Source organism: Rhea pennata, chromosome 2 (assembly GCF_028389875.1).
Source record: "Rhea pennata isolate bPtePen1 chromosome 2, bPtePen1.pri, whole genome shotgun sequence".
Classification (NCBI taxonomy): Eukaryota; Metazoa; Chordata; class Aves; order Rheiformes; family Rheidae; genus Rhea; species Rhea pennata.
In genome coordinates this window covers 27,942,656-27,958,400 of record NC_084664.1, presented here as the reverse complement: position 1 = coordinate 27,958,400, position 15,745 = coordinate 27,942,656, and the positions used below count along the sequence as shown (strand labels likewise).

The 15,745-nt window shown below is 35.7% G+C and overlaps 1 protein-coding gene across 3 annotated transcripts in view; it reads left to right on the top strand.

Moving 5' to 3' along the window:
• Positions 1-15,745, top strand: part of SLC25A13 (solute carrier family 25 member 13) — a 101,983-nt gene that overhangs the window by 57,861 nt on the left and 28,377 nt on the right. For all 3 annotated transcript variants that reach the window (XM_062569151.1, XM_062569150.1, XM_062569153.1), the window contains 7 exons: positions 2,024-2,162; positions 3,012-3,105; positions 3,293-3,377; positions 5,471-5,555; positions 6,042-6,200; positions 13,101-13,153; positions 14,210-14,290. In XM_062569151.1, coding sequence (XP_062425135.1) covers positions 2,024-2,162; positions 3,012-3,105; positions 3,293-3,377; positions 5,471-5,555; positions 6,042-6,200; positions 13,101-13,153; positions 14,210-14,290 — 696 coding nt within the window. The remainder of the gene's footprint in view (positions 1-2,023; positions 2,163-3,011; positions 3,106-3,292; positions 3,378-5,470; positions 5,556-6,041; positions 6,201-13,100; positions 13,154-14,209; positions 14,291-15,745) is intronic.

The window sequence follows — 15,745 nt, the reverse complement described above, 5'->3', positions numbered from 1 at the left end:
GTTCCTGGTCTCCTGCGACAAAAGACTAAGAGGTAGATGGACCTTAGTAATGGCCTACAACCTTGAGGTTTGCCTGTGTCCAGTCATTCCTGTATAATAGACTGTGCTATATGTCAAAAGCCATTACGTCCCACTTGAAAAGTCATTCTCAAATGACTTGCTAGGTAATGTCCATTCAGAACTCCTGAATGTAATTTTCAAAAACCTGGGACAGTGTTTGAGCTGGAAATACTCTTGTCAGAGACAGATAATTAATATAGTGAACATTTAAAATTCTATTAGACTTTAGTTGTGGATACAGGATACAGTTTGTCACAGTACCGATTTCTTTCTCAAAGCATAGTCTTTTCATAAAATTGTGCTTGGTTCAGTTTTCAGTGTAGCCCATTATGTATTTTTTTCCCCTCACTAATTTTGGGAGATGAGGAGATTCTTGGGAAACTTCAGACACAATATTACACAGAGATGGTATTTTCTCTGGTAATGCATCTGCAAATGTTTCTGAACCTTTTTTCTTTCCCTTTGCCCTTTTCTTCTCTATTAGCTATTGAGGTATAGCAATCTGTGTTCTAGGGGCTTCCTTCCAAGTGACTTTTTGTGCTGGGCTTCTTGCATTAAATACTTTGAATTTATATGAATATATTCATACATTAAATGCTTTGAATTAATTCACCCTGGGTATTCTATATGTTAACTTACAGTTGTTTTACTTTCATTGTATTTTTTAGCTTGAAATGCATTTTGTTATTTAGTTGACCACCTTTCTGATTTCTAGACCCTTTTGTGCTATTTCTGTTGTCCGTTTAGTTGAATCTCTTTTTATTATCAGATGAACCTTTCTGCCTCATACCACAAAGAAAGTCTCTAGTTTTGACCTTTTAAAATACAAGAGATTTGTCTTTCATGAAGTGTTTCTCACAAAGCATTGATTTCAACCCCTGCACAATAAGCCAAATTAAATATTACAATTCTGCAATGTGACTGAAGAAAAAAAGATTGGTACCTTTGGTCTTGACCACATTTTTTTAACTTGGAAATGCTATTGTAGCAGCTCTTTCTAGGTAGTCCAGAATTGGCCATATCCAGGCTTAAAGAAGTCTTTTTTGCTTTGATTTGTAAGGAAGGATTCCAGGGAGATGTGTGAAGTGAGGAGAGCTGCAGCCTCTGGGCAGAATACTGGAAGGAGCTTGCACTGAAAAGCACAGCCAGGACACTCGTGGACTGATGATGATTTCTGATATCTTCCTCCTCAGTTCTCTCCCTAGTCTTGTTATCACCTTCCCTGGGTCATATACACTCTCATAAAACATAGATAAGATTTTTCATTCTCTCTCAAAGTCAATTACATTTTGGCATGCTTATATGTGGTTTTCAGAACTTTGCCAGATCATCTATCTTATACTTCAAATTAGGAAGTTGAACCAGTAGTTCTTCTATGTGCAAGCCCAGCACAACTTCAAAATAAAGGTTTAGGGTCAGTTCTTATTTGAGGGTGAATTACCATTCAAACCTTATTGTACCCATTTGATTCAGCTGCCTGATATAAGCCTGAAAGCTTACTGCTGGCTCTCCGCAACTTGAAATGCCTCTGAATTTAAATATTTCAGTTGACCTTTTTCAGAATATGTTTTGATTTTTGTTGAATTTTTTTGTGTAGTAATATACTTTCCATGTAGAGGTAGATTTCCTTATTACTAGAAATAAGCCAACTTATAAAACGTTTCCAACTGAAACAGTACTGAAACTTGAACTTTGTAAATTACTACTGGTTATGTTGTTATAATCCTGCATATGTATTTGTTTAGGTTTGTAGAGTAGGGAAAGTTTTACATTCTGGTCATGATTAGTTTCAGTAACATAATCTTTCATAGAGTTTTTTTTTTTTTTGCATTTTTTTAAAAAAGCAACCCTGTGCTTCTGTCACTCTTATAAAGTAACATTGTTTCAAAACCTTTATATCAAGGTTTTCTTAATCTTGTAATGGTCTGCTTTCTCTTTTCTTCTTTTACTGTCTCTACTCTAGGCTGCTGGAGGTACCACTTCCCATCAGGTCAGCTTTTCCTATTTTAATGGATTTAATTCTCTCCTTAACAACATGGAGCTCATTAGAAAGATCTACAGTACTCTGGCTGGAAATAGAAAAGATGTGGAAGTCACTAAGGGTTAGTAGAAATGTTTGCAGTCTGGAAGTTTTGGGGAGCATTTTGTTAGGGTGGGTGGAGGGGAAGAACTCCTCTGTATGCTTTTAAATCAATAATGGTGGGGGGCAGGATGGGGAAAGCCTGCCTTGCTAGCACTGCTTGGTGCACCTTTCAGTTTTGTATACTCCTGTGGGAGTCCACCCTCCAGGTTTTTCATTTTGTTTTGATCAGAAGAAAGGTCCTAGTAAACTGGCAGTGGGGGCTGGGTGAGGAAAGTATGTAAAGATATTTAAAGGTTTAAAAAACTTCCTAGGACTCCTGCCAAATTGGCAGCCTATTAAAGTGACCTTCAAGGGTAGTTGAAGAATTCCATAAACTTGTATTGGCGACACAGTAAGCTGATCTACAAGCCTGGAACAAGATGTTATCTGCTCTATCTAACCGCTTTTATAGAGAATTCCCTGTGCAACGCCAAAGTTTCATTAATGTGGCCTATTGGGAGTATGCATGAGAAGTTCCACATCTCTGACTCCTGTTTTTTTTTTTTTTTTTTTTTTTTTTTCCTTTTTTTTTCCTTCTGACCTGCAACTGATTGATACCGTATGTCAAATATCCTAAATCCTGCTGATAGCACTAAGCTTTAAGACCAGAGAGTTGCTCTTATTTGTATGATGGATATACCATTTAAAAGATCCATTTATATAGTGGCAGGAACATTTTTGTAGTGGATCACTTCTATTTTCCTTCCAACCCCCACCCTGCCAGTATCTTGTTTTTAAAACTAAAATATAAAGCAGCTCTTGGGTGCTCTGGACTACTTATTTTGGTTTGATTAATTTTTCTCTCTTCTGTATTTTTATTCTGTTGCAGAGGAGTTTGTTCTGGCAGCTCAGAAATTTGGTCAGGTTACGCCCATGGAGGTTGACATCTTGTTTCAATTAGCAGATTTATATGAGCCACGGGGGTAAGTAGAGAATTATCTATCTTCCCTCTTTCCTTTCGTCCTCCCGTCTTCTCGGAAGGCATGGGAGGTGGAGGTGGGGAGCAGAAGAGTGTGATGTACTGGTCAAACATACAGGTAACTTTTTGTGATCTGAAAACTCATCTCTTTAAGCAAACACTAAGCTGAATTTTACATGTATTTTTCTCAGACGCATGACATTAGCTGACATTGAAAGAATTGCACCTTTGGAGGAAGGGACATTGCCCTACAATCTGGCTGAGGCTCAGAGGCAGGTAAGAAAAGGAGCTGATATGCTTTTATGTATTGTGTCCCTTACATTTCTAGTGCCAGATAAAGAGCCTGCCTCTCTCTGCTGCTGCCATTTAGCTGAGTTGCCTTTTTCCTGAGGAATATCTCCTTGTTAGAATTTTCCTTTAAACCTGCATCATCTCCTCTCCACCTCTTCCCTATGCCCCTTTTTCTTGGGTTGCATTTTGAAAGGTTAAATGCAATTTACTTTGGAAGCATAAAAGAAAACATGTAGGAGTGTCATCCAACCATTCAGTAAATATTAGATGTATACCTAATTAATATGTTTATGTTTTGTGATTCTGTCACTCACTGTTCTTTCTAATGAAGAAAGAAGGCTTCCTGCTTTGAGTATGGATGTTAAATTCAGCATCCAGTCTATTAAATCGCAGACCTCTTTCTGGAAAGACATGCATGTTCAAGGTTTCAAGGTATTATATGCTTTGTCTTATGTTGTGATGAATATCAAAACTGGAGAGATGATGTCTAGTCTGCCATCACAGTTTCAGTAAAAGTATTAAGATTGTATGTGGAAGAAAGAAAGATGTTGACTTTCTCTCTATGATTTATAAGAAAATGAATTTTTTTTTTTGTTTGAGACAAAGAGAACTCTTTAAATGTTAAAGCTTTGATTTTTTTAAAAAAATATTGTTTCAATATATAATTTTTTTTAAATGACACAACTTTCTATACAGATAGATTTAAAACTAATCCTCTCTCTGTCTCTCTCTATTTTAAGGCAGTCTTAACTTTGTGTCTTGTGGGACTAACTTTTTTTTTTTCCGCTCTGGGTCTGTGCAGAGACGCCAGTTTGACCACAATGAGTTGATGCAGGCTACATTTTTAGGACTAACAGGCCATGAGCCAGGCCTCTGTGTGTGTACACGCGCCTCTCTTCTAGTACTCTTTCTTCTTCTTCTTCTCCTCAATCCCCTACATGTGAACACCCCCACCATCACTCCAAGACAGTATCTAGGATGGTGGTTTTCTGTTTGTTTGAGTAGTGACTAAATGTTGACTATGTTGGGATGAATTTAAACGAGTTGGCTCCCCAAAACTGACCATCTATTCCTAGAAGACTCCTAAAGGAGTTAAAAGCATTAGAATTGGACTGAATATCAAGTAAAGTAAGTTACAATAGGTGGCAGTAAAATGTAGCCAAAAATGCAGTGGTGAAAGAAGCAGCTTCTTGAATTTTCTGCTTTAGGGCTGCTGTCTTTGCTAGTTATTATTTATGTGATTTTAAGAGATTAGGAAATACATACCTGATTAAATCTTACCATCTGTTCTGCTTATCTGTTCTGCATTTTCATTCCTCCATGAAATTCATTTTCCTTTTCAGGAAATTTCAGGAAATTTTACCCTTTTTCTTGTTATATTCCTAAGCAGGAATATATTCCCGCAGTTATATTCCTAAGCTATTACAAAAGCGTTCTTAAGTACAGAAGTCTGAAGACCTCCCCAGAACTTCATCATCCTTTTTCTGTCATTAAGTAACAATTCTAATTCTGAAGAACTGCTGAAATTTATTTTTCATTAGGCAGAATCTAACACTCATAGCCTGTGAGAAAAATGAAATTGTAAGAGTTCTTTATGAAACCTCACTGCCCTTCAGCTGGTACATGTGAACAGTGCTTGCATACATGTTTTGATAGCCTAAGAAGTAATAGGCCTACCTATTTTTTGTCCATAGTAGAAAGAAGTTCCAAATTGGAGTTGCTTTTAGCTGCAGAAAATAATGACCTGCCTGCTTAGAGGTGTAATATGTGTGCTCTCGTACTCGCATATTTGGGCCATTATTTGATTTTGAATATGTGTAATTGTGCTATAGCATCAGTTTTTCTTATCTTTTCTATTCCAGTTCTAAGAGGTTAATTATATGGCATTCAGAAATTGGTGGAAAAGAAATAATAATTAAAAACAAAATCCCTAGTGTATTCTGGGATTTTTTTTACAGGTATCTGAAAATACTTTCTTCTTACTTATATCCAGCTATCTGTCTGATTATGAGATATACTCCATTTAAATATGATGTTCTGATTATTTTTCCTTTTTGTTTTAAATCCTACCTTGACAGAAAGCTCCAGGCGATGTGTCTCGACCTATTCTCATCCAGGTTGCAGAGTCAGCATACAGGTTTGCCCTTGGTTCAATTGCTGGAGGTTAGTCATAGCTAAGCAAAAGATTATTCATCTTCACTGTTTGTGTTTTTCTTCTTTTATTCCCTATTTCTCCCTCTCCTGCTTTTCATTTAAGTGTGGAAGCCTTCTCAGTCTTTCCCTTGGAGTCGTATCTAAGGGATGGTATGACTGTAAGATGGAATGGGAAGAGGTCATCCAGTCTACAGTGATTTTGCCTTTTATGAACAGTTGGCATTTGCAGGTGTTGTTTCTACCTGATTTATCACAAAATCAGTGTAAGAAGAGAAAAGATTAATGAGGTAGGACCAGGAAGTAGTGCTTTTGATTAAAATTTTGAGAGATCGTTTAATGGATCCAGAATATGTTACAGACAAAAAAGAGGCACATGATCATTGAGGTATAAAATGTAGAAGATGACATTTGCAATTAAAGACCATTGAATGCAAAATTATATTTTCTTATGTCCTTTTTTATGTTCTTTATTATATTTTCAATTTTTATTTGCAGCTGTTGGAGCCACTGCAGTCTACCCAATTGATCTGGTAAAAACTAGAATGCAAAACCAGAGATCTACAGGCTCTTTTGTGGGAGAACTTATGTACAAAAATAGCTTTGACTGCTTCAAGAAAGTGCTACGTTTTGAAGGTTTCTTTGGGCTTTATAGAGGTAAGTTTGGAAAAATGTCATATACTAATGGTAGGATACTAAGAAGAGTTCAGTGCCAATCTAGAATCCTACGCCCATTTTGTTAGGACTTCAGTTTTGTCTGGTTTTTGCTTCTGCATCTTTATTTGAACTCTCTTATATAGATTTCCATTCCTGTTTAGGTCAGGGGTTTTCAAACTTACTGATAATGCAAACCTCATTTTAAGAGAACATTTTTATGGGACCTTTTTGTCCTTATGCTCCCAATCTGCACAAGGGAAGTAATAGCAATTTCCTACAGCAGAAATACATTGTTAGTCAAATTCTGGTCTCTTTAACAGCCTTAGTACCAAGACTAGTTTGTCCTGTTTTGTTAGAAGTTAAAGTCATCTGTTTTTGATCTTTATTTTTCATCTCTGTTCTTTCTTGCCTGTTGTCTTCCTACTCAAAAGCAAAGAGATGGTGAATAGTTGGCTATCAACTAGATCTCCTTTGGTGGTATCTTTTGTGGCAAAGATCTTTCTGAACCAATTCTATGTGCTTCACTGATCATTAGGAATTGTCAACTTTGTCAAGTTTTATATATACCTCTTCTTAGCTTGTTACTGTTGATTCAGTCAGAGATTATCTGGGAATCAGCTCACTTAGCTTTATGTACTTAAGTCACTCAATTTAGGAAGTTAATTGTTCCAAGTTCCATTTTTTTAGTTGATAAAGACAGGCACCTTCCAAAAACGTACTTACTCTGCCCAGGATCTACATTATCCTAACTTCATGCATCTTAAGTAAGTGCCTGCAGTTAGAAGGTGGCCTTTTTTTTTTTTTCATTGCCCCAGTTATCAATGGCATCAGTGGTGCAAGATCAAGTAATGCAAAAGTAGTTATAACGACTCATGCAGTACTGCATGAGATTCCATTTCTTTTCTGGCACAGAGATGCATTAATTTTCCAGTATCCTGATTTGTCGATATGCTCCTTGAGATCTCTTATCCCCATCTGGCATGCTCACTGAGGAGGATACTCACTTTATTATTTATTTCATTTTTTTAGCGTGCTTGCTTAGAAGGTTTTTTTAGGTTTTTGAAATAAGAATACTGTAAAGACTGAACTTAATTTCTAAGAACAGTTTTATAGCAGTAATAGTGGTATTAGTGAGTATTACAGGAAAAGGTTAAACCTGAGTTAGGAAATAAGTATGGAGGATTTCAGTTAAACATGTTATGATATGACAAAGCTGTGTGCAGCTAAAAAAAATTAACAATTTTGTAAGACAAAGTGTTGAACAACCTTAACAGTAAGTATTGTGGTATACATACACTCTGTAATATACATTCTGAGTTACCAGAAGTAGAGTAAGTGGCTTCTTTACAATATATGAATTCTGTAATTATTTCAGCACTATTAGAGGTGAGAAAACTCTATTGTTAAATTCACTGAGTTCAGGGTTATTTTTTGAGTAAGCTTGGTAATTTAATAGAGAGTATTGACATCATTTCCATTTTATAGGGATTTGTAGCAATCAGAATTGTAGAAAGTCTCAGTTATTGGCTAGAGAATAAAATGTATCCCTTGCAATGTGTGCTGGTCTCTTCCATGATCCTGAAAGAAAAAAATGCAGAATTCCACAATTATTTGTTCCTGTCTTATTTAAACTTTGAATCACAGTGATTTTCCAACTGTAAAAAGCTTCATAAATGTCACAAAAGCGGATTAGCTCCATTTACTCATGTTTTTAGAGAGAATGGTCTGTCGTTGCCACATTTGAGGAGCTTTATGAGCCATCATCACCATAGGTTGTCTTTCCATTCCCCATCTTCTTTACTACTGTTCAAGTTTCCAAAGAAGAGTGAAATATCAGATAGTTTTGTGGAGCTGAGCTCTAAATCCAAGGCAACAATATCATTTTTGGATTATATGAAAAAAATTGTGTGGTGGCAAACCCCACTGTCATTTCAGAGCCAAATTGAGATCAGCATTTGAACAGATACTGTACTTAAAGAGCAGTCTGGTTCAACTTCTGTTTTTAAAGACTCAAATGGTCTTTAAAATGGCTCCTTAAAAACATGGAGCTTCCTGTGTACAGTTCTGCAAATTCAGACTGTTGCCAGATTTCTAGAGAGTTCACATTTGGAGAAAGTTGAGTAACCGAGTGCAAAATGAACGGTCTCAGTTAAGCTCTAGAGGACAAGAAGATTTGAAAGGAACATATTCAGCCAATTTAATGCAAAAATGTTATAATGAGAGTTGTCTTATTCTAATATTAAATATTGAATTAGCTAAAGCAAACTATAGAGTATATAACTTTGTGCTGATAGTTAGCGACTGCTACTCCTTTTTGCTCCAATGTGTTCAGAGTTAAGTAAATATTTTTCTTTACTGGAGAAGGGAGTAGTAATTGGTAGAGTTCTCCTAGTTTGCTGTATAGTGATGCAAAATCATTTGAAAAATGAGAGTAGAAGCATTTGGACTAGTGATCTCTGTCATGTTACACTACAAGAAAGCAAGCAGGATTTTTAAACCCTACTCTGGATTCAGCCATTTGAGAGGATATATTTAATACAAGCCACATATTTCCCATCCAGTGAAGTGAGATGATTTTTTTTTCATCATTATTTTACTCCGAATTTGAAAAGGGCAAAACCACCATGTTATAAACCACCAATCTCAGATAAGGATAAATTACACCATCTTGTGGATATAAAGAGAGCACTAAATTTTGTTTAATGTGAACCGGGTCCTAAGGATAATCAGTATTTCCACTGAGAAGGCACATTGATTTTAAAAATATGAACATAATAGAAACCTCTGTAGAATATGCATTGTTTGAATGTTTTGGTTAGATTCTTTTTTTTTGAAGTGTACATCTTTAATTTTTTCATCTGCCTCTTTTTCAGCATGGCTTAGAAGAATGCTCATCTCATATATCTACAACTTACTGTTGTGGCTATATTTGTAACCTGAAATGTGTATTTTGAAACACTTGCACATACATATATATACAAAACTAAGAAAATTTTCAAGGCTATAATCTGTCAACATCTCTTCCAACTGAAGGAGTCACTTACATTTCTTAATGTTATTTTTCTATTAAGACCACCTAATGAATCACAGACAATCTTAGGCAGTGCATGTAGTAGCGATCATCTCACCTATACTTGATGAAAATTCCATGGGGAAATCAAATCCGGAGATAGAATGTAGCTCATTAAAATGTTCACTAGCCATACATTTGAGTTAATTCCAGATGACCTAGAGAATGAAAAAGACAGAAGAGATACAGTGGAAGACTTTGTTGTTTTTGATCATTAACTTCTAAGGATCTTGTTAGTTCTAATGTGTCAGGTGGTGTTTGTAGCACCGCAATGCCTCCAGATGCCTTCCTGACTTACATATATATTTTTTAGCTATTCATTTGTCATCCAACTTCGTTATTACTGATGGACTCCCATGATAATGATACAACAAAACCATGGTAGAAACTGTCCCCTGGAAGTACGCCATGAAGTACCATTTTGTGGAATGGAAGTATTATCCGACTGTTGTCTCAAAGTTCTGTCAACACACAAAATTCCCCCCCTCCCCCGCCTCCCCACAAAAAAATGCCTCCATGCACAGTGTGCTTGAGTGGAAACTGGTGCTTTCTAATCCATTTTCTTATGTAAATCCTGTAATATAAAATTTGGCAATATTCTGTTACCACCTTTCTATTGTATGTCTCACTGGTTTCAAATGTTTTATCTAAACTGAGCCGTAACTCCTTCAAGGCTTTTTGAATATTAAAGGAAAGCATGTCTGTAACACGGTGTGAAACCAAAGTTTGATCACTTCTGGAAGCCTGAAAAAATACTTTTGCCAAATAAGACTTTTTATGTAATGCCATCACCACAACTGGGCTGGATGAGCTATTGCCTGTATATTCAAAACAGTAATAGGCAGTTTTTGGAAGGTCTCAAACTCTGAATGCAGTTTTCAGTGCTCTCTTTCACATACTCCTTCACCCTTCCACGGAGTCTTACTATGTATGTGTCAGATAATGCATTGAAAAGTTTAAGATGTCTGTAAATGGTATGTGGTAATTACTACTAGAGCGCCTTGGAAATATAAATTGGGTTTTATATTACATACTATACTAATAGGCCACCTATGTGCAAAATATTATTCTATAATGTTATAAGAAGCATACAGTTTTAAAACACCGTCAAACTTTTCTAAGCCTGTCCCACCTGTGTGAATGGATCACATTGCTGAGTTGCTGACACACAGTAATACTGAAATATTCTTCAGGGAAAATGGCATTGTCGTGTGTGTCCCATGATGTGTTTCCTCTCTTCCAAAACTTATCTTCTTTAGAAAGCTCAGAAATCTTTCCACAGTGTTTAGGTGTTCCCATCTACAGGACAAAGAAAAGGGAATATAGCTTTGATAATCGTAACATGTAGAATGAACAAATACTGCTTTCAGATTACTTTATTATTTAGGTAAGAGTACAAAAGAAGAGTCCGTCTACCTTCCCAGGCAGCTGGCCTAGAGACAGGAGGTCTAGCTGGTAACTGGCAAGGCTATAAAATACAGAGTTAAAATTAATACTGCTTTTTTAAAAGCTGTGTATGCATAATACTTACAAGTGTGAAGGGGGAAAAGGAGAAGGGTTTTTTAAAAGCTTGTACCTATTCCATTTAAACTTTCTCTTCCACATTGAAATTATGTGGAAAACTTTGAGTAAAAACAGTCCCATTCAGATTTGAGTGAAAAAGGAAAGGAGCAGATGGGAAGAAATAACTTGTGTAAGGATAAACATGTTTTTCTTAAGATTTTACAAGTGCCTTTACAAATGCGGAGTCTTAGGAATTGAAACATGAAAAATGATAAAAATTCAGATCTGTGAAATGAAAATCCATTTGATTTGTCCTGCCTATGATTGATCCAAAAAAGGAGATTTATATATGTCTCCACTTGGGGTATTTTTATAATTTTATATTTTAATATTTTAGAAAGTATGGTTTTCTGTAATTTATTTGATATGATGCAACTCAGCAGTTATGTTACATATCGCTTAGATGTAATATACATATATACTATTCTAAAATTAATGATCTCCCAGTTCTTGTAGAATTATACATCTGTTTACAGACCTGCTCTAAATCTACTAGAGTCAGTGAGAAAATTTCCACTGAGAACAGTAGGTGTGGGATTGGGTACTATGTTTGTAAAATAAATGGATTTTTTTTTTAATCGCTGAAGATTAAAAAAATTATAGGCATAATGTCTATCTAAGGCCATATATGTTCCTCAGAAAGATGTAAATTTAGACTGGCAGAACATTTGCATCATAACAATTACAAAGAGAATCTGGTCTGTTTAAGGCTAAACTGTAAAAATTATATTTACTGTATATCCTTGTCTTTTCTTCATAGTGCTGTGGAAAATGTGGTATATTCTGACTGTCTTAATGCTTTTGCATTAAAGTCTGAAAGCAAGTTGCCTATGCAGCTAGAACTAATTCAGAAATTCAGAATTTGAAATTTCATTTACTCTGCAAAATCTTTTTTTTTGAGCAACTTTGCATGTGAATTTAGCATTACTGTATTCTTTGGTTTGAATATTCAGTCATGTGACCATACTTTAACATAGCTGTCTTCTGTAAGTGTAAGCTAGGTGTATGTGTACCTCAGCAGTACATGCAGTGAATTACTCTTTTTGACATTTGAAAAATAAAAATGTTAAGGCAAGTGCAAAATTTTTAAGAGGTGTAAATAAATATATCTGGCTTTTCTGAAACCAAAAGCCAAAAGCCACTGTTCTTTTCCTTACTGTGAAAGCGAGCCGTAACCAGAAGAGCTGATGGACGGTAGCAGAACGAACCATCGCACTAATCCAGTGCACAAGCATTTTTCTCTTTGTTATTCTGACATTTAAATCTTTGGGAAAATGTGTTTCAGTAAGTGAGCTCTTAGATGTGGGGCTGCAGTTGTCTCTTTCCCCAAGAATAAAAACATGGAGAATTGCAAACATCAGTCTTTGTAGAAAGACTGTTTGGGTTACTAAAATGAAGGGGGCCAGCTCCAGGAACTCTTGCCTATGGGACTGTTTCCTATACATCTGAATGGTACTCTGATTTTATTCTCCAGAAGAACGCTTGCAATACCATTTTAGCCCCAGGCCCCTTCAGTAAGTTCTACATACTTTTAAGTTGTGTCATCTAAAAATTTCCAAAATACAGACTGTTCACTCTAAGCCAACAAAGGCCGTAGTCAGAAATTCCCACTTACAGCTCTAGAATGCATCACTTTTAATAAAATACGAAATTACATGTATGGGAAGATAATGGCATAACTTCCTTTGTTTTAAGAACTGATGAGCTAGCTGGTTTTAAGAACTGGTGAGCTAGACAATGCTCAAGAATGCAGTCATATATATTTGAATGTTTTGCATTTTTATTTTTTACTATTATTATTCCTATCCGCTTGGGTCCTGCCATCTAATGCTATTGTTTTTGCCAGAAAAACACACTACCATCCTGATTTTTTAAATGGATACATCTTGTTTTTCACAAAATTAATTAGTAAATCTTAATTTTTGTGGGAAGATACACACAAAATGTGCAAGATGTTAGTGTAGAACAGGATACTGAAGCGTAGTTGGTAAATCTGTTTTGGTGTTAAAACGTAAAGTAATCTAATCACTGATTTCTAAAAAGTTGAAGTAACTAAAATACATATAGGAACTTACTGAGACTTGAAATGGCAGCACAAAGTTTGTTCTCGAAGTGGAATGTTTAAGTACTCTCATTACATATAATAACACAAAATTGCCGTAAAAATTGCCCCTGTTTCTAGGTGGTGATCTCCACATATAGTTGTTGATTTGTTTAGTTGATACGAAGTTACTTGATGCATTGAACTTTCTCTTTCCGTGTTACAGGTCTGTTACCACAGTTATTAGGAGTAGCACCAGAGAAGGCCATAAAACTTACTGTAAGTTGGAGTGTGGATTGCTTTTACATTTCTCCACATTTTTATATGACTAATTCCGATTAGAACATTTGGGATTTTTATCCTTAACATGTCAGAAACACGGCAGAGTGCTTTGCGGGGTTTTTGTTTGATACAAACTTAATTGCAAAAGCACAGAGCAACTGTTTGTATCTCACTTTGGGACATTACAAGTGGCATAGCAGTCGCATGCTTGCATTTATTTTTGAAGAATCAGATAGAAAACTCTTACTTCTGGACTTTTTCCAAAAGTAACAAGTCATAGGCTACTTGTTCAGCTCATCTACCTCTTTGCAAGTAATACAGGCCTTCAGTTTTACTTCTTGGCAAAAAGTGGTAAGTGTTTATTGGGTTTGTGGGGGCTTTGTTTTTGTATCTGCATGTGGTTCCTGGATTTTCATTTCTAACGCTACAAGATATAAAATGATTATATAGTGAAGGGCTGATAAGAAGGGAACTTGTTCGCATGTATTTTCTCTTAAGTGTTTTGCTTTTGTGGTGTTGTATTTCTTGAATGATTTGAAGGCACTGAAGAATTTCTTGTTTCAACTGAATCGTAATACACTGCTTGTTCATAAAAGCTAGTAGCAGGCATTCTAAAAAAAAGAAATATGCTTGGGACTGTGTTTTTGATTGCTGTTGAACATTTTGATATTTATTTGGAGCTGTATTTAAATTTACAAATTTAATAAACATTTCCAAAATCTTTAATGTTCTGATCAAATTTCAAATGATTATTTTATTGTTATTTAAGTCAGTGATTTATTGTTATTTAAGTCAGTGGTTGTTATCTGTTTATTTTTTCAATAATTCCTAATTGGATTCTCTAATGCTCCAAATCTGTTGAAAAGAAAAACACAATCGTCTTTACAATATTTCATATACAACCAAAGATTTATTTCATAACTTTAGCTTGGTAGCTTCCTGTCAGGCCCGTTACCAATAGCCAGTATTTCAGCTGCACAGAAGGTGCAGCCGATGAGTCTTTTCTCCATCCTTTTAATTTATCAGTTTTCTTTTTTTTTTTTTTTTTTTAAGGTCAATGATTTTGTGAGAGATAAGTTTATGACTAAAGATGGCTTTGTCCCCTTGGCTGCAGAAATTCTTGCTGGTGGCTGCGTAAGTATCTTTAATTTCCTTCACATGAGATCTATGAAAGTACAGTGTGTAAGATTAACTATGTGGACTAAGGCTTCTGTTTAACCACAGATCCAGTGCAAGAGCAGCCTCTACTAGAGCATCTCAGTTCTTTCCTAGATAGGCCAGCCGTTCTTGATGAAAGGGTAAATGTTTCTGTGCATCGTGCCTTTCAACTGCTTTATATAATTCTCATGGCATAGTGTTTGTTTTCTTAATAAATAATGTATCTTTGTTAATGTTGGCTGTAGCTTGTGGCCTAAATAGGATTCGTGCTAACCTTTCTGGAAGTTAATAATTAGTTACTACATTGTGGCACCCACTCTGCCACGTCACTTCTTTTCTGATGTGTTATTGCACCCACTAATTTCACTTTTTGCAGTGATATTGGCTTTTTGAAATGGCAAAAACTACTCATGCTTCCTTAAGTTCATAGCAGACGTAGGCTGTGTAATGTTAACTCGGTACATAATGCATTCCTGAATGTAGGCTGCATTTAAAACCCACCAAGTTTTTAAGATTGTTTTCCCTGCACAAGGTAGTATCTTAATGAACCACTGGTGTTTTACTAGGCAATGATATTTCACATTTTGGTCTGGTTCTGTGTGTTTGTATTACAGCTTGCTTTATCTAGTGTATTGATTTTGTTCAAGCAAATGTAAATACTTTAAGTAAAATGAATAGTTGTTCAAAGACTAGTACACTTTATAGATAAAGAACATTGTTTATTTAAACTGGCTTTGATCACTGGGTCAGAGCAACGTTGATATATTTTCAATATATCTTTGTTTCTGCTGTCATAAGACAGATGAGGTCACACTTTCAAGCAGCCCCTACTTGTGTAGGAAACTACATTGAACAACAACTTAAAAACAAATAATTGTATCTTAGCCTCAGTAGGTGCGGAGATTTGTGCTGCATGTGCTTGCAAAGAGCATACTACGATTATCTAAGCCTCAGGGTGCAGCGGCTTGATTGCGTTGCAGGCTGAGAAGCCCTGGCTTTCTGTAATTCTCAGGAGATGGGGCAGGATTTGGCTGCTGTCTGACTGCTCCTTCTGTTTGATCACTGACCTGTTGTAGACTGCCAGGTAGGATCCCCTTGTTCTGTAACTTTAGGAGCATTCAGCAGAGGAAAAAAAGAAGGGGGGAGGTGGGAGAGAAGAATGTGGGTCTCTAAAGTCCTAAATAAAAAGCATGCTGTAAATGAAGGAGAAATGCAATAAAGTACTTGCAGAGTAAAAAGTATTTGTCCCTTACACTAATAAAACATCTTATGAACAAAACAGCTGCAGAGAATTCAGCAAAATTTTCATTTAAAATATCATTTGATCTAGACTTTTAATTTTACTAACTGCTGTGAATTTTTTTTAGTGTAGTACAAATAGCACTCTTTACAGCAAGCTGTCCTTCATGAGAGTGCTGCAGCAAGCTTTTT